The sequence below is a fragment of the Natator depressus genome, chromosome 20 (genome assembly GCF_965152275.1).
Source record: "Natator depressus isolate rNatDep1 chromosome 20, rNatDep2.hap1, whole genome shotgun sequence".
NCBI classification, from domain to species: Eukaryota; Metazoa; Chordata; order Testudines; family Cheloniidae; genus Natator; species Natator depressus.
The window spans coordinates 23,896,442-23,914,478 of record NC_134253.1 but is presented as its reverse complement, the minus strand read 5'-3'; the positions used below and the strand labels follow the sequence as shown (position 1 = coordinate 23,914,478).

Here is an 18,037-nt window from a genome sequence, read left to right as displayed (position 1 = left end):
TTTGCTTTAGAGCCTTTGGCGAGGGACCTTGTCAAAGGCTTTCTGAAAGTCCAAGTACACTATATCCACTGGATTCCCCTTGTCCACAGGCTAACTGACCCCCTCAAAGCATTGTAATAGATTGGTGAAGCGTGATTTCCCTTTGCAAAAGTCATGTAGACTCTTCCCCCGTGTATTGTGTTTCTCTGTGTGTCTGATAATTCTGTTCTTTATCAATTTGCCCGGTACTGAAGTTCAGCTCACTGGCCTGTAATTGCCAGGATCACCTCTGGAATCTTTTTTAAAAGTCGGTGTCACATTAGCTACCCACAAGTCATACGGTCCGGAGGCTGGTTGAAGCGATAGGTTACATGCCACAGTAGTTCTGCAATTTCATATTTGAGTTCCTCCAGAACGCTCAGGTGAATCCCACCTGAGCCTGGTGACTTATTACTGTTCAGTTTATCAGTTTGTTCCCAAACCTCCTCTACTGACACCTCAATCTGGGACAGCTCCTCAGATTTGTCACCTGAAAAGACTGGCTCAGGCGTGGGAATCTGCCTCGCATCCTTAGCTGTGAAGACTGATGCAAAGAATTCACTTAGCTTCTCCACAATGGCCTTGTCTTCCTTGAGTGCTCCTTTAGCACCTCGATCGTCCAGTGGCCCCGCTGGTTGTTTGGCTTCCTGCTTCTGATGTACTTAAAAAACCGTAATTTCGTCACTGTTCGGTTTTGTGTCGTTTGCTAGCTGCTCTTCAAATTCTTTCTTGGCCTGCGTATTTATACTTTTACACTTGACTTGCCAGAGTTTATGTTGCTTTTTATCTTCCTCAGTAGGACTTGACTTCCGATTTTAAAGGATGTCTTTTTGTCTCTAATCGCCTCTTTTACTCTGTTGTTTAGCCATGGTGGCATTTGTTTGGTCCTCTTACTGTTTTCTTAACATTTGGGGTATAAATATACTTTGAGCCTCTATTATGGTGTTTTTTAAAAGTTTCCATGCAGCTTGCAGGCATTTCACTCTTGTGACTGTTCCTTTGAATTTCCACTTAACTAGCCTCATTTTTGTGTGGTTCCCCTTTTTGAAGTGAAGTGTTACTATGGTGGGTTTCTTGGTATTTCCACCCCCCAACAAAGATGGTCCATCTGGCTAGTGCTGGTGGGCTCATATTAAAAAGGCTGCGGGAAAAACCAGAGAGGGTGCAGAGAAGAACGACAAAAATCATCGGATCTGAGGACTGGAAGGGACCTCGAGGGGTCACCTAGTCCAGGCCCTGGCACTCAAGGAAGGACTAAGTATTATCTAGAACAGGGGTTCTCAACCTTTCCCTTTGTGAGGCCTGCCCGACGTGCTATAAAAACTCCACGGCCCACCTCTGCCACAGTAACTGGTTCCAGGGCCGGCGTTAAGGGGTAGAAAGCTGGGGGTTAAGGCGTAGCAAGCAGGGCAATAGCCCAGGGCCCCACGTCACAGGGGGCCCCCTGAAGCTAAGTTGTTCCGGCTTCTGCTTCAGCCCCAGATGTCAGGGCTCAGGGCCCCAGGCTTCAACCCCATGCAGTTGGACTTCGGCTTTCTGCTCTGGGCCCCAGCAAGTCTAACACTGGTCCGGCTTAGTGGACTCCCTGAAACCAGCTCACGGCCCCCCAGGGGGCTCTGGATCCCTGGCTGAGAACCACTGATCTAGACCGTCCCTGACAGGTGCTTGTCTACCTGCTCTTAAAAATCCCCAGTGTTGGAGATTCCACAACCTCCATGGGCAATTTATTCCAGTGCGTAACCACCCTGACAGTTAGGACGTTTTTCCTAATGTCCATCCTAAACCACCCTTGCTGCAATTTAAGCCCACTGCTTCCTGCCCTATCCGCAGAGGTCAAGAGGAACAATTCTTCTCCTGCCTCCTTGTAACAACCTTTTATGTACTTGAAAACTGTTCTCATGTTCCCTCTCAGTCTTCTCCTCTCCAGACTAGACAAACCCAATTTTTTCAACCTTCCCGCATAGATCACGTTTTCTAGACCTTTATTCATCCACTAAGGGCTGGAGAAAGAAACGCCTGACGGTGAAAACCAGCGGGTTGGTCTGTGCTTTTAACATTTTTGCTGGCGTCGCTCTGTTGAGTAGGCGTGTGAAAAGCCAGTAACTGACAGAGTTGAGCCGGTGCACGCTGTAGTGTAGACACAATTGTACGGCTGCGAAAGCTCTCGGGGGACTGGCAAAAGCCCTGTTCTGCCGGTAAACGCCGGGTTTCCATCCGTTTGCTGGCCTTGCTCATGATTAGCCATGGGAACAAACTCCCCCATGGAGGATTCCTGTCTGGCAGCTGCTTTAGTCAAACACAAGTGGTTGGGCTCAGCACAGGGCGAATTCTTGGGCCCGTGGGACAAGGTAGATGGCCCCTTCTGGTGTTAAAATAGATGATGCTCCGTAGATGCCAGCATGGAGTGGAGGCGACCGATAGCTGGGGGGCCCACTCAGACCTGACGGACCTTGGGGAAATGGACCTCTGGGGGCCCAGAGGCCTGCTAGCAAATCGAAGCCCCCTCAGCACCTCCTCTGTGCCAAGCGTTCTGTCCAACAGGAGGCGCTAGCTTGTGGACTGTCTATCCCCACCGTGGAGGCAAGAGAGAGAATCTGATGGGCTCTTTAACCCAACAGCCCTTGGCCGAGCGGGATCCAGCTTCAAAACGAGAGATGGATTTAGGTTGGGAACAATGGGGCCAGTTTTGCCCAGCGAGGGGCATGAACCCGGAGGAGCTGCCCGTGGGATGGGACAGTTTTTGCATCGCTTGGGGTCTTTAAATCCCAACCGGGAATCTTTTGCTAAAAGAGATGCTGAGATCCCTGGGAGGTACAGCCAGAATGGACCGTTCTGAGCATTTAGTCTGACCTCCTGCATTGCGTGGCCCAGAGAAGCCACCCAGCTGTTCCTGCACTGAGATTCTGACTCGCTCACCCACCAGATATGGGCTGGGAGCAGCGGTGGGAGCCTCTGGAAGTCAGGCTAGAGGATCATGCTGGTCCGAAAAGTCTCTGGCTGTTGCCTGAGGGCTGCACAGGCTGGCATGGGGAGAGAGAAAAGCTTTGGGAGCAGTGGAGGAGTCGTCTCGCAAACATCGGCACTGAAATACTTGGAGCCCGGCAGCCGAAGGTCTCAGGGGACACGGGCAGAGGCAGAATGGCTGCATGGGGATGCCTGTTTCCGGGGCCACTGGGATGCTGCCTGGGAACGAGAAGGCAGCGGTGGTAGTCGGGAGCGGTCCGTGGCAGTGCCTCTGGGCACTGTGGGGCTCGGGGGTGTAATGGGGCATCAGATCACGTGACTGTTTCAGGAGGGCCTGTCTGAAAGGCAGGAGGGCCTAGTGGTTAAGACACTGGGCTGGGATGCAGGTGCTCTGAGTTTGAGTCCTGGCTTTGCAGCAGAGGTTCTGTGGCCTCAGCGTCAGGTTATCCAAGGCCCTGCACCTGTGGTGGGAGTCAGAGCACTGAGAATCTGCCCCCAAACTCTCAGAGATCCCCTCAGTCAAACAGGAGTTAACCCTTCCCCGTGCTAGTGAGAGGGTGAACAACTGAGGGCAGGGACTGTGTGTCTGGGCAGCGCCCGGCGCGACGGGGCCCTGGTCTCAGGTGGGGTCTAGGCAGTGCCTGGCGCGATGCGGCCCTGGTCTGGGTTGGGGCCTCTAGTTGCTATCATAATACGGCGGGCCAATAGCACCCTTTAATTCTGCCTGCCATGTGGTGGGTGCAGCTGGGGAGATCTGAACAGGGGGAAGGAGGTTGATCCTAGTGGACTATCCTAGGGCTCAGCATAAGGGCTAGAAATCAGACATCCTGGCTCGCTATCTCTGTACCCTCCCCACTAGGTGCCAGTGCCCTTCCAGACAGGGGACCAGAACCCAGGTGTCCTGGCTCCCAGGCCTCCCCATGACCCCCAGGCCCCCCTCCCCCCGCAGTTCCAGGAACCCCGGCGCCCTGATCCCCGGCCACATCACTAACACGCTGGCTTGGCTACCCGACCCGTCTCGTTTTCTCGCTGATTGTCTCCCTGTGCCGTAGAGCTCCCCTGACATGGGGGGGCGGCGGGGAGCAGGGCGGTGGGGGGCGGATGTGTGGGAGAATAGCAGCGCTCCGTGGCTGGCAGCCCGGTGCCTCCTGTCGCCTGGGCGCTCAATGCCCCATTGTCCGCAGGGCCCGGGGCCAGCATTGTGTGTGCCGGGTTTGTCTCTGCGTGGGGGGGAAGGGGAGGGGGCGTTTCGCTCCTTTCTCTCCTGCCTGCCTGGCGCACAATGGAGGATTATCATACCACGGATGGCTTGCTTCTCTGCGGAGACGGGCGAGGGAGGACAGGCCCGGGGTCAGGACTCCTGGGTTCTATCCCCGGCACTGGGAGCAGAGGGAAGTGGGGTCTAGTGATAGAGCAGTGGGGGGAGCTGGGAGCCAGGACTCCTGGGTTCTGGCTCGGTCTCCGGGAGGGGAATGTGGTCTAGTGGTTAGAGCGTGGGGGGGGGAGGGGGGCTGGGCACAAGGACTTGATTTTAAAATGGCCCTTGATGGAGGGCGGTCTGGCGATTGTCATGCCACGGCCACAGGGCAGTTTCTCCAGCTGGGGAATGGGGATATCAGCTTTTCCCCCCACAAACAATCTTGAGATGATCTTAAAAAAAGTAAGATTTTTTTTTAAAACCTCAGTCCATGTGGGGTGTTTTCGCTCTGGGTGCTGAGCCTGTGGGGGGCACGTTGTCACACCTCTCGCGACACCCGCCAGGGCGTTTTGGTGGCTGTGAAAGCTGGGATTCCCTCGTCAGCCCCATGACTTGAGCAGCTGGGGGGAACACCAAACTTTGCCGGTGTTGGCAAAACTGCAGCTGTGGCATTTAAAGGGGATCGAGGGTTAGAACACCTGGGCTCTGGGCCCAGCCCTGGGAATGGGAGGGGGCCTCATAGAGGAAGGGAGACTGTGGACGCCTAGATCGAGCCCCAGCTGTGGGAGGCGAGTGAGGTCTAGTGGGTAGAGCAGAGGAGCTGGGAGTCAGGACTCCTGGGTTCTAGTCCCAGCTGTGGGAGGGGAGTGGGGTCTAGTGGTTAGAGCAGAGGGGCTGGGAGTCAGGACTTCTGGGTTCTAGTCCCAGCCGTGGGAGGGGAGTGGGGTCTAGTGGTTAAAGCATGGTTTTTGTTCTCACTTCTGCCCCAGATTTGCTGTGTGATACTTCTAAAAACACCACTTACTTGCTCTTGTGCCTCAGTTTCCCCACCAGTATCATGGGGATGACAACACCCCTGCCCCCCTTTTCTGGCTTATCTATTAAGGCTCTGAGCCCTTTGGGCCAGGATTGGCTCTCCCTTTGGGCCTGTGCATCACTCAACACCCAGAGGCCCTGATCTTGGTCAGGGGTCTGTGCAGCGCCCGGTGCGATGGGGCTCCGATTTGGTGCGAGGCCCGTCATGGTGGTGGGTGCGTGGCAGTGAGATTGGGGTTATTTGGCTTTGGCATTAAAGCCAGTGGGAAAAAATTCTGAGGAAACATTTTCTTCCCCATTGGGGTTTGCTGAGTAGAAAGTGAAATGTTCTGCGGAGACAGTTTGATTGCCACAGACGTCCTCTGGAAACTAGGCAGGACGCGGCTGGAACCAGATCACCCACCCAGCTCCTCCACAGCCAGCTGGGCAGACTGCCCCGAGCCGGGCACATGGGGACTGGCAGGGCAGGGCTCCCGGGCATCACGCGGGGCAGGCTGCCCCGAGCCGGGCACACGGGGGCTGGCAGGTCAGGGCTCCCGGGCGTCCCGCGGGTAAGGCTGCCCCGAGCCGGGCACACGGGGACTGGCAGGTCAGGGCTCCCGGGCATCACGCGGGGCAGGCTGCCCCGAGCCGGGCACACGGTGGCTGGCAGGTCAGGGCTCCTGGGCGTTCCGCAGGGCAGGCTGCCCCGAGCCGGGCACACGGGGGCTGGCAGGTCAGGGCTCCCGGGCGTCCCGTGGGGCAGGCTGCTCCGAGCCGGGCAGTGTTTTCCCCACTTGAAAATGCACCTATAGAATTTTACCCTCATGGGAAACACCCCTATAGAACTTCATGGGGCTTCCCTAGCAGAGGAGCAGGGTCCCTCGAAACCTGGAGGATCTGGTCGAAAACGTTTTCTATAGGTGCTTTAGAAGGTAATCAACGATTCTCTCCCACTATAGGAAGAGACTCTCCCTTACTGAACTGAATCAGGGTTTCTATCCCTTCTGTAGGTGTCTACAGGCCACCTATGGAATTACAGGCTTCTCTCCTTTCCATGGGTATTTAGAGACCCCCCATAGAACTGAGTGGAGACTTTGTTCCCTTCTGTATCTCGAGACCCCCTATAGAATTGAACAGGGAATTCCATCCCGCCTATAGACCCCTCCCAGGGCCATATAGCAGCGGATGGAGGGGCTGATCCCTTCTATAGGGGTTTGTAGGGAGCCTATGGCAGGGGGAGAGGGGTGAGTAGATGGGGCAAGGTTTGGGATACCCTTCAGACCCCCCACCGGTCTCTCTGAGGGGTGATGATCCACGGGAGGGATTTGGAGGGCCAGGGGGCCAAGAGGACCCCCCATCCCCACTCTGGCCAAACTGGATTAGGGGATGGCGTCTCCGTTGCCAAGTGGTTGCTGAGAGGATGGTTGCTGTGGCAACTGAGGCCCGCGGGCTGGGCCAGATGGCTGTCACGTGGAAAAGGGGACCGGGGGGGGGATCAGGCCTGGGGTGTGTGTCTCAGTCCAGCCCCCCTGCCCCCGTGACATATGTTTGCTGGAGGAGGGGGGGGGCTAAGCTCGTTGTGTGGCGTTAAGGCGGATGGAGCCGGGGGATCATCCTAATTAGGGGCTTAGCCCGGCTAAGCTGGGCCGCGGCCTGCAACTGACACCGCGGCCGGCTGCGCTGTGGCAGGGGATGGCCCCGCCGCCCGCCCGCAGACACAGCTGCCCAAGCCAGGTGGGGCCGGGGGGCTGGGACAATGGCAGGGCCCCAAAGGGGGGCTGCTTCCCTCCTTGGGCCTGTCTGTCTATCGTTCCCCCATCCCTCCATCCCCAGCCCGGCCCATCTGTCTGTCCCCAGCCACTCCTATCTATCTATCTATCTATCTATCCCCATACACCCCCCCTCCCCTTACACCCTATCTATCTATCTATCTATCTATCTATCTATCTATCTATCTATCTATCCCCATACACCCCCCCTCCCCTTACACCCTATCTATCTATCTATCTATCTATCTATCTATCTATCTATCTATCCCCATACACCCCCCCTCCCCTTACACCCTATCTATCTATCTATCTATCTATCTATCTATCTATCTATCTATCCCCATACACCCCCCCTCCCCTTACACCCTATCTATCTATCTATCTATCTATCTATCTATCTATCTATCTATCCCCATACACCCCCCCCCTTACACCCTATCTATCTATCTATCCCCATACACCCCATCTATCTATCTATCTATCTGTCTGTCTGTCTATCTATCCCCATACACACCTTCTATCTGATCTCATCCATCCAGCCCATGCAGAGCAATTCTGCTGACTCCCCCTGCTGGTGGGTGCTACAAGCTCTGCTAGAAGGTGGGGCTCTCTATGCTCCTCAACTCCTATTGGCTCCATGGCAGGAGCTCTGCCTGCCCCCAAAGCCTCCTCTATACCAGGGACCCCCACTCTCCCCCATGCCAGGGGCTCTGAGTGCCCCCCAATGTCTCCACCCTCACACTGGGGTTCCCCACTCTCCCCCATGCCAGGGGCTCTGAGTGCCCCCCAATGTCCCCACCCTCACACTGGGGTTCCCCACTCTCCCCCATGCCAGGGGCTCTGAGTGCCCCCCAATGTCTCCACCCTCATACCGGAGTTCCCCACTCTCCCCCATGCCAGGGGCTCCGTGCATCCCCCATTTTGCCTCTTCTAGATTTCCGATTTCCACCCCAAATCCCAGGGGCTCTGCCCAGAGGTGCCGAGAAGAGGCCCTGTGGTCAGAGGCTGTGTTCAGGAGTTACCGTGGTGCAGTCGGAGAAGGGCCGGCCGGCTGAGTGCAGGGGCTGCCCACCAAGCCAGGTCACGTCAGCGTCACCCTCTCGCTGCCTCCCCCCCGGGCCAAGCTGGAGTGACCAGAATGAATCTCATAGATTCATAGATACTAGGGTCAGAAGGGACCATTATGATCGTCTAGTCCGACCTCCTGCGCCACGCAGGCCACAGAATCTCACCCACCCACTCCTGCGAAAAACCTCTCACCTATGTCTGAGCTACTGAAGTCCTCAAATCGTGGTTTAGAGACTTCAAGGAGCAGAGAATCCTCCAGCAAGTGACCCGTGCCCCATTCTGCAGAGGAAGGTGAAAAACCCCCAGGGCCTCTGCCAATCTGCCCTGGAGGAAAATTTCTTCCTGACCCCAAATATGGCGATCAGCTAAACTCTGAGCGCGTGGGCAAGATTCACCAGCCAGACACCCAGGAAAGAATTTTCTATAGTAACTCAGATCCCACCCCATCTAACATCCCATCACAGGCCATTAGGCCTATTTACCATTAATATTTAAAGATCAATTAATTACCAAAATCATGTTATCCCATCATACCATCTCCTCCATAAACTTATCGAGTTTAATCTTAACGCCAGATAGATCTTTTGCCCCCATGGCGTCTGGGCAGAATACATGATCCAGCTCGGTCTGGGCAGGCCAGGAGAAGGAGTGTGGGGTCCACCAGGTGTGGGGCGGGGCTGGGAGTCAGGACTCCTGGGTTCTATCTCAGCTCGGAGAGGGAAGTGGGGATCCAATGGGTAAAAACACGTGGAGGGAGGTTGCATTTGGGACCCCCCACACTCCCTGGGGCCCAGGCCCTTGGGGGAGGAGAGCATCCAGGTGGGTTTGCACAGGTCTGGGTCGGCCTCAATCCGGGCATGGGGGGAGGAGGGACCCGCAAACCCAGCCCCACGACAGGGTCTGGGAATGAGCCCCCAGTGCAAGGGGGGCCACGGAGGGGCTTCCAGTTCCCAGGGTGCTGGGGGGACGCATAGGAACCCCAGAGAAATCTCCCGCCTTCCACACCAAGGCAGCGGGATGTCTGCTCCGGGGGGCTAGGGCTGGGACAGCAGGGGGCTGAGGAGCTTTGCCGGGTGCGGTTTGGCTGGTAGTTCACCGCCGACGGATTTGGTGTCTGGCCTGGGGCCGGGGATAATGTCGAGATCGATGGACGGATCAATAACCCGACAGGGAGCTGACGGCCGCACCAGAGCAGCTGCAGGGGCCACTCAGCGCAGCAGGGTGGGGGTGGAAGGGTCGGTGGCAGGCAGGGTGTTGGCAGTGTGGGGGTGCTCTGCAGGCTTTGCCATCTGCCATGGGCCAAATCCTGCTCAGAGCAGATGTAACCCATTGGGCTGCCCTCCCCCGGCAGCCAGTGCTGGCCCCGGTGCTCCAGGTCAGCACTAGGGGGTGCTGTGTTGTAGTCAGTGGGATGGGGGACTCAGCAGGGGCACCCTCCCCTGGCAGTCCACGCTGGCCCAATGCCCCAGAGTGGCGCTAGGGGGCGCTGTGCTGCAGGGAGCGGGGCGAGGGCTCCGTAAGGGGCGCTCTCCCCTCGCCGTTGGTCCTGCATGGCGCTAGGGGGCGCTGTGGTTGCTTCTTCCTGATCAAATCAAAATCCTAGGCCGGGGGCGGAGGAGTGTCCTTCGGGATGCTTTTTGCAGCTGTTGGGGGAGGCGTGACCTTGGCCAAACACTCCAGCCCCTGGCGGCTTCCTTCGGGCCCTAAGCTGTGGGGCGGGGGTTGAGTGTGAGGCCCGGTGGATGCACAGAATTTGCCCGGGTATAACTGTGTGGCTTCGCGGGTCCGATTTGCTAGGTATCCCAGACATGCCCTGGGCCGGCTGCCCAGGGGAGAGCTTTGCTAGCCCGGCTGGTCAGTCGGGAGTGTGGAAAAGCTCATCCCCGACCGACCCAGACGAGCTGGCAAAAGCCCTAGGGCAGAGCCGGTGACACCAGCCGATCTGTGCTTTTGCCGGGCTAGCGTATTTCACTCGGGGGCGCTGGGGTGAGCGATGCCAGCCTGGCAGCATCCCTGCTAGGGGCACTTTGCCAGGCCCCCTATGCTGGCAAAGGCCTCTAACGCAGACCCAGCCTCGTCTATCCCGGAAAGTGAATTTGGACTAAGGTAGGGGGTGAATTGAAAGGCCCTGCGCCTGGGGAATGCCACGTGGGGATGGACGCTCGTGTGCTGGAAGGAAAAGGCCTTGTGTCGCTAATGCACTTGGGTTAAACGGTGCCATTTTTGGCCAAGGTATCTCAGCCCGGGTCTACATTGCAACCGTTGGCTGGCAGAGCTCTGCTGAGCAGGGGTGTAGCAGCACCGGCAAACTGCCCCAGCATAGATCCAGCCTTCCCCATTTCCCCTGCGGCCATCGAGTCCTTGCTGCCACCAGGGCGGTTTCGGCAGAGCGCACTCACCTTTCCGGTGCCGTGTCCCCTCGGTGCGCCGGGCTGCGCTGGGAAAAGAGGAGCAGCGCCGTGCGGTGGGAGGTTGGCGTCTCCTACCGCAGCCTCTGGTGCGCCTCCTTGTGGGAGATTTGTGCACGCCTCGCAGGGAATTGTGGGAGTTTGGGGTCCCCCCCCCGGTTCCATCCTGATGCTCTCTTTGCCACGCCGGTTTCCAACCCTCTCCTCCCTCAGACGCGCGGCTGCGGCACGGGGTGGCATGGCTCAGGCCAATGGATCCCTAACGGAGCCGCCGGGGGACTGACAGAACCGAGGAGGAGAAGCTGATACAGCCATGGCTGAAGCTGACCGGCCGCTGCAGGCATCCCCGGGGCGGCAGGAGGCGCGCCGGGATCGGTTTGTGGCGCTGATCTGGCTGCTGAATTTTGGGGCCCAGCAGGCCCCAGTCTTGGATCCATGCGCCGGGCTTGTCCTCGCTGTTGGCTCAATGAGGGCAGCTCTCCGGTGGGGGCACTCAGCACCCAGGGGCAAAAGGCCACTGGGCACCTCCTGCTGCTGGAATTGCACCTCCAGGCCGCGCGCAGGATACGAGAGATGGGTTTGAGGCAATGGGCTCCCCGAATCACATACCCCGATCCTGCTTCCCCCCTGCTAGCTTCTGAGAAAGGGGGATGTCTCCGGGGTCCTGCATCGCTGAGGGGCATTTCACCGACATTAATGTTGGCTGATCAGATGGGCCACGACCCCTCCCGTCTTTGGGGACTTTTGGACAAGCTGCAGGCAGGGCCATTTTCCCCCTGGCCTGGCCCGGTCTCACCAGAGGGGCGTCAATGCCCCCTGAATGGGAATCGCCTCCTAGGATCTGCCCTGTGCTTCCTTGACTCATGAAGCAGGATGCAGCAGGATGGCTGCAGGGACAGGCGACTGACCATGGAGCAGGCCCATGGCCGATTAAAGGGCCGTTGGCGATGGAGGGTGGATTGGAGTGCGGGACGAGGTCTTTTCAGTCTGGTTGACAAGGGCCAGTGGCTGGGAGTTGAAGGTAGATAAATCCGGCCCTGGAATAAGACACAGGGAGGTGATGATGTGGCGAAGCTGCTTCCCGGGGAGGGGCTGGACTCACCATCGCTTGGGGGGCTTTGAAAGATGATCTCTCACTTCTGGGAGCGATTCTACAGCCGGGGGGAACTGGTCATGGGGGTCCCCTCTGGCCTTGGAATCTGTCAGCCCCACTGTTCGTCCCCTTCCATCATGGACCATGAGGAGAAGAGGAATCTCTGTATTCCCTCCGCACGCTCCCGGCTCTGCATTAAGGCAATGGCTAGAATCCAACCTCATGCTTCAGGGCTGCAGCCGGTTGCCTGCAGGGTTCAGGAAGGGCTGTCCCTTCCCCCACAGTGCACAACTGGGCAGATGGATCCTGTCCCCCCCCCCCCCCCCACAGCCTTCCTCTAAAGCGTCAGAGCTCAGCCAGAGAAGCATCCTCTCGCTAGGTGCTGGCTGGTGGGGCTTGCTCAGGGTCAGACTGGCTGCCCGATCAGGGACAGGGAGGAATTTCTTCAGGTCAGATTGGCAGAGATAGGGGGTGGGGAGGAGGTTCGCCTTCCTCTGCAGCGTGGGGCTGGGAGTATCTGGGCATGTCCCTGCCATCGCGGGGGTGTCGGGGGCTCCTGGCTCCCCCCCGGTCTCTGCCTGAGGCTGGTTTAGCTGCGATCCTTGGGCTCCACACGGGGTGTCTGGGGGGAAGGAACGGCCTGGAGGTCAGGCTAGAGCCGCAGGCTGTCGACGCAAGGCACCTTCCCTGCAGCCAGGGCGGCGCTGCAAGTGCTGGGTTTGCTCAGCCTGGCTGGACGCAGGCCGCCGGGGAGCTGAGCGCTCCGTGTACATCCCAGGGTGGGGGTGCGCGAGGCGGCGTGGGCCCAAGAGCAAACAGGGACAGACCAAGGCTGGACGTGGGGTGGTTTCTGGCTGCTAGGGGAAGGCAGATCTGGTGCCCCCAGAGGAGCCGGGCAGGCGAATGCATTGGAAAGTGGATCAGTGTCTCAAGGGGAGGGTCTGGGGGGAGACCTGGGGCAGCCGGGCCTGGAGGATCCAGCGTCTTCGGAGCGGGAGGCGGGTGGCTAAGGCAGGGTTAAGAGCACTGGCTGCAGCCAGGACTGGGACGGGGGTGTTAGGAAGGGGGGGCAGCTGATTCGGGGTTCTTTGGGGCATTGGAGGGGGTTGGTTTTCCCATGTTAGATGGGGCAGAAATAACCAGACCAGGGTGGGGGTTGGAGCCGGCTCCTCATTGCTCCGTGTGGGGGGAGGGGAAGGGGCCCTGCTGCAGGGAGCGCACGGGGGGGGGCATTTGGGGCTTGACTCCCCAAAGTGTTAGAGCAGCTGGGACTGTCTGTGTCCCCCCATCTGTCTGTCCCCCCCGCCTCAGTGTCTGTCCGCTCGCCCGTCTGTCTGTCCCACCTCACCCTTCTGTCTGTCCGCTTGCCCATCTAGCTGTCCCCCCGCCCGTCTGTCTGTCCCTTCATCTGTCTGTTCCCCCCCTGCCCATCTGTCTGTCCCCTCCTACCCGTCTGTCCCCCCTCACCTGTCTGTCTGTCCCCCCGCCTGTCTGTCTGTCCCCTTAGCCTGGCCGTCTGTCTCTCCTTGGCCTGACTGTCTGTCCCCCCACTGCCCGTCTGTCTCTCTGTACCCCCTCCCTGGCCCAGCCATCTGCCCCCCAACTGTCTGTCTGTCCCCTCTGCCCAGCTGTCTGTCCCTTCCTGGCCTGGCCATCTGTCCCCCCTTCCCTGTCTGTCTGTCCATCTCCCCTTCCCCGCTCGTCTGTCTGTCCCCCCTCCCTGGCCCAGCCATCTCTTCTCCCAGCCTGTCTGTCTGTCCCTTCCCCCTGGCCTGGCTGCCTGTCTCCCTCGGCCTGTCTGTCTGTCTGTACCCCTCGGCCCAGCTGTCTGTGCCCCCCAGCAGTCAGTCCCTCCGTCCCCGGGTTTCCTGGGCTCTGGATTTGGCAGCCTGGCCGGGGTTTGCCAACAGAGCTTCCCCGGTCCCTTGGCTTTTCCCTGAGCTTGGGTGGGAGGGTGTGTGTCCATCTGTCTGTCCATAGTGCCCCGCGATGTCTCCGCCCCCCGCCCCGGGGCTGAACCGGCCTGGCACCAGGACGCTTGGCGACCCATTGGGGTGGCAGCAAACGCCAGGGCATCCTGCCAGATCTCCCCCGTTGAAGAATTCCCCCAACCCCATGGAGTGCCCCCTTGGATCAGTCCCCTGTCCCCACACAGCGTCCTTCCCCCACGCAGCACCCCCTAACCCCATCCATCACCCTCTGTCCCACACAGCACCCTTCCCGCAAGAGGTACCCCTTCCCCCCCACAGTGTCCCCTAACCCCATCCACCAGCCCTCTCTCTGCCCCATACAGAGCCCCTTCTCCCCTCCCCCTGGCAGCACTCCCCTTCCCCCCACGCCTCCCCCACAGAGCCCCCTAACCTCATCCAGCACCCCTCCCCCATCCAGTGCCTCCTTCCCCCTGCCCCACACAGCGCCCCCTGCCTGCAGAGCGATCACCCCCTGCCCCCTCTTGTCTCCAGCAGATAATCAGCACCATGGAGACCCAGGTGTCCAACGGCCCCACCAGTAACAGCGGCCTCCCCAACGGGCCGCCCCTGAGCGCCAACGGGGCGGCCGACGACAGCAAAACCAACCTCATCGTCAACTACCTGCCCCAGAACATGACGCAGGAGGAGTTCAAGAGCCTCTTCGGCAGCATCGGGGAGATCGAGTCCTGCAAGCTGGTCCGGGACAAGATCACAGGTACGGGGGCTAGGGGTCGGGAGTGAGGGGCACTGGCAGAGGCCGGGGGGCAGGGCTGGGGTAGCGGGGGGCCATGGGTCAGGAGTGAGGGGCACTGGCAGAGCCCGGGGTGTGGGGCAGGCCCGGGCTGGCAGGGGCTGCGGGGCAGGAGTGAGGGGCACCGGCAGAACCCAGGGGGCAGGGCTGGGGTAGCGGGGAGCCACGGGTCGGGAGTGAGGGGCACCGGCAGAGCTGTGCAGATAGGGAGAGGGGGCTCAGTACCCCCCCCCACTCACTCCTCTCCCCGCCCCCAGGGCAGAGTTTAGGTTACGGGTTCGTGAATTACGTGGACCCGAACGACGCAGACAAAGCGATTAACACCCTGAACGGGCTGAAACTGCAGATGAAAACCATCAAGGTGAGCGGGGGGCTGGGGGGGCTGGGGGTGAGGCTGGGGGGGGCGGGACGAGGGGATGAGGCTGGGGGGCTGGGGATGAGGCTGGGGGGGTGAGGCGATGAGGCTGGGGTGGCTGGAGTTGAGGCTGGGGGGGAGAAGGGGATGAGGATGGGGGCGGATGAGGGGATGGAGGGACGGAGCTGGTTGGATTCAAGGACAGAGAGGGGTTGGGGGGTAGCCAGGTAACCGCCCCCCCAGCAACAGACAGACCCATGGAGTTGGGGGGGAGGAAGCACCACAGATCCTGCCCCTGTCCCCAGCTCGGAGCGGGGCCTAGTGGTTAGAACAGGGGGCTGGGCGCCAGGACTCCGGGGAGGGGAGGGGCGAAGCGCGAGGCGGTGGCGGGGGAGGGGTTGCCCCCCTCTTGTCTCCCTGGCGCCCCCGTCTGACCCCTCCCCACCCCCCAAGGTCTCCTACGCCCGGCCCAGCTCGGCCTCCATCCGCGACGCCAACCTGTATGTGAGCGGCCTGCCCAAGAGCATGAGCCAGAAGGAGATGGAGCAGCTCTTCTCCCAGTACGGCCGCATCATCACCTCCCGCATCCTGGTGGACCAGGTCACAGGTAGGGGCTGGGAGCCCCCCGCTCCCGGGGCGGGGGGTGGGAGCCCGGACTCCAGGGTTCTCTCCGAGGGGCTGGATCAGTGGGGCCCGGCAACTTCAGCAGCATCCTGCTCCGGCCCCTCCCATGCCCCCCCCACCCCCCGGGTCAGACCCATGGGCCCATCTGGGCTTGGAGACCGACGGGCCGGGGGTCAGTTCTGGGGGGGGGACACCCATGGCTCTGATTTGGCCCAAATGGGGGAGGGGGACGATCCTCATCTTGATGGGCCCAGGCTGCTGTGAAAAATCACCTGGACACCCATGAGTGCTCAGAGCCCCCTGTCCTGTGGTGCCCCCCCACTGGCCCTCTGCCCCATGGCAGCCCCTACTGACCTCCTGCTCCACGGCACCCCCTACTGACTCCCCCACTCTCTGCAGCACAATGCCCCCTGCTGTCCCTCTGCCCCGCTCCCTGTCCCATGGTGCACTCCCCCACTGGCCCCCTTCCCCACGGGACTCCCTACTGACCCCCCTGCTCCCTGCAGCACAGCACCCCCTACTGCCCCCTGCCCCACGGTGCCCCTCACTGACCCCCTGCTCCCCTCTCTGCCCCACGGCATCCCCTGCCAAGCCCCACCCTGGCCCCCTGCCCCACAGGGCCCGCTACTGACCCCACAGCCCCCTGCCCCACGGTCCCCTCGGCGCCACGCTGAGACCAGCCCAGCCCCCCCCGACCTGGCTGCGCTCCCCCCCCAGGCGTCTCCCGAGGGGTGGGCTTCATCCGCTTCGACAAGAGGATAGAGGCGGAGGAGGCCATCAAGGGGCTGAATGGGCAGAAGCCGCTGGGGGCCAGCGAGCCCATCACCGTCAAGTTCGCCAACAACCCCAGCCAGAAGACGGGCCAGGCGCTGCTGAGCCACCTGTACCAGACCACGGCACGGCGCTACACGGGGCCGCTGCACCACCAGACCCAGCGCTTCAGGTGAGGCGCCCCAGGGCCTTGGCCCCGCCCCTCTGCTTGGGAGCCCCGCCCCTTTCCGGGTCACCCCACCCCTTTAGGCCCTGGCCCCGCCCTCCTACAGCTAGCACCTGCCCTTTCACCAGTAGCCCCGCCTCCTTTGCCCTGGCCCCGCCCCTTTTACTATTAGCTCCTTCCCATGACCCCTCCCCTTTTGTCCCACCCCCTCATCCTTTACTGTTAGCCCCTTTCCCAGCCCCTCTTATTAGCTCCTCCCATTTCACTAGTAACTCCTCCCCCTTTGCTCCTGACGCCTCCCCTTGTTCTATTAACATGTCCCCTTGTGGCCTTTTTTACCATTGGCCCCACCCCTTAGTCCTGCCCCACCCCTTTACCAATAGCCCCACCCCATCTCTGCATACAGCACAGTTAGTCCTGGTTGCCCCATGACGAGCTCGGGATCTGTGAAATGACCCCCCTGGGTACCTCTCCCCCGGGCACCCCACCCCCACCCCCTCTGTCTCTGCTGGGGCTGGGGGGCTCCCCATCACCTCTCTCCCCCCTGTCCCCTGCTGTCACCCCCGCCCCCGCCATCATGGGGGCTGGCTCCATCACAGAGGTGTGAACTGTCTGGGACCCCTGGGGGGGGCCCGATCCCCACAGCCGGGCGGTGGGGACAGCTCAGTGCTAAGCAGGGTCACGCCGTAGAGAGGATTTGGATGGGAGACACCCCCCCAAGGGGCTGAACTGGCGGCAGGGAGGTCACCACTTGCTGGGCCGGGGTGGGGGAGGGGGCGCACCGCCTTGCAGAGGAGAAATAAAACTCAGTTCTTAGTAGCTGGGGTCCGGGGCATGAACCCAGGCATCCTGGCCGAAATCCCATCCTGCCCCCCAAACTCCTGCCAGGGCCGGGCTCCTCCCCCATTGCCTGGTGCCATCTGTCGTGCGGCATTGGCTAGAAAGCCAGGCCCCACCCCAGAGCCGGCTGCATCCCAGCAATGGGGCTGGATCCCCAGGTGTCGAGGGAGAGATGTCCGTGCACGCCGGCCGGGAGGTCTGGCTCTGTGGGGCAGGAAGGAAGGGGGCAGCTGGGACACTGTTGGCCGTATCTGCCCCTCTGAAAGGCAGGTAACAGGTGGCATCTTGGGCAGGGCACCCTGTGCAGGGACTCGAGGGATCCCTGGAGAAACAACCCCCTGCCTCACCCCAGAGGTGGCTGCATCTCAGCCCTGGGCATCATGGCTAGGTGGGCAGCAGACGAGTGGGGTGGGGTGGGGGAGACCATTCCTGGGGAGCCGGCGATTCAGGGACCTCAACTTTCTCAACCACAAGGAGAGGGAGTGAGGGGAGGGGGGCATACTGGGTGCATGGGGGGGGGGCAGGTGCCTGGGTTGCCATGGCATCCGTAATTCCCCCCTACCAATCTCACTAGATTCCCCCCCCCCGCCATTTTAATGTGCTCACGCATCAGGGGCTTCGTTACTGCGGCCTGGGAATGAGGGGCTCTGGATCTGAGGCCCCCCCACAAACAGCCAGTCGTGCACCCTTAGACAGGGGCCTATCCCCCTCAGCCCCCCGTTGTCTCCAGCTAGGTCCAGTTCTGGAACCAAGCCTGCTCTCCTTGTATATTTAACCCTCCAGCTTTAAAATTAACCCCCCACAACAGTATAATAGGGCCTGACCCCCCCATGCACCCCAAGCCAGGACTGCAGCGTGTATACAGCCCCCCGGGCAGAGCCTCCGCACACGGGTGACCCGTGTCCCACTCCCTGCGTGCGCCACCCGTGGCCGAACCTCTCGGACGCGTTTGTGTCCACGGGGGTTGCTGGCCTGAGTGTGAAAAAAAAATTACACGCAACATGCGTGTGCATCCAGCAGCGTCC

General features: G+C 60.5%; 1 protein-coding gene across 9 annotated transcripts in view; it reads left to right on the top strand.

The window, feature by feature from the left end:
* ELAVL3 (ELAV like RNA binding protein 3) overlaps positions 1 to 18,037 on the top strand; it is a 49,811-nt gene that overhangs the window by 29,095 nt on the left and 2,679 nt on the right. For 6 of the 9 annotated variants that reach the window (XM_074935764.1, XM_074935763.1, XM_074935770.1 and 3 more), the window contains 4 exons: positions 13,998 to 14,220; positions 14,514 to 14,617; positions 15,065 to 15,218; positions 15,953 to 16,178. In XM_074935764.1, the coding sequence (XP_074791865.1) occupies positions 13,998 to 14,220; positions 14,514 to 14,617; positions 15,065 to 15,218; positions 15,953 to 16,178 (707 nt within the window). The remainder of the gene's footprint in view (positions 1 to 13,997; positions 14,221 to 14,513; positions 14,618 to 15,064; positions 15,219 to 15,952; positions 16,179 to 18,037) is intronic. The other 3 variants (XM_074935766.1, XM_074935765.1, XM_074935771.1) reach the window with 1 other exon arrangement.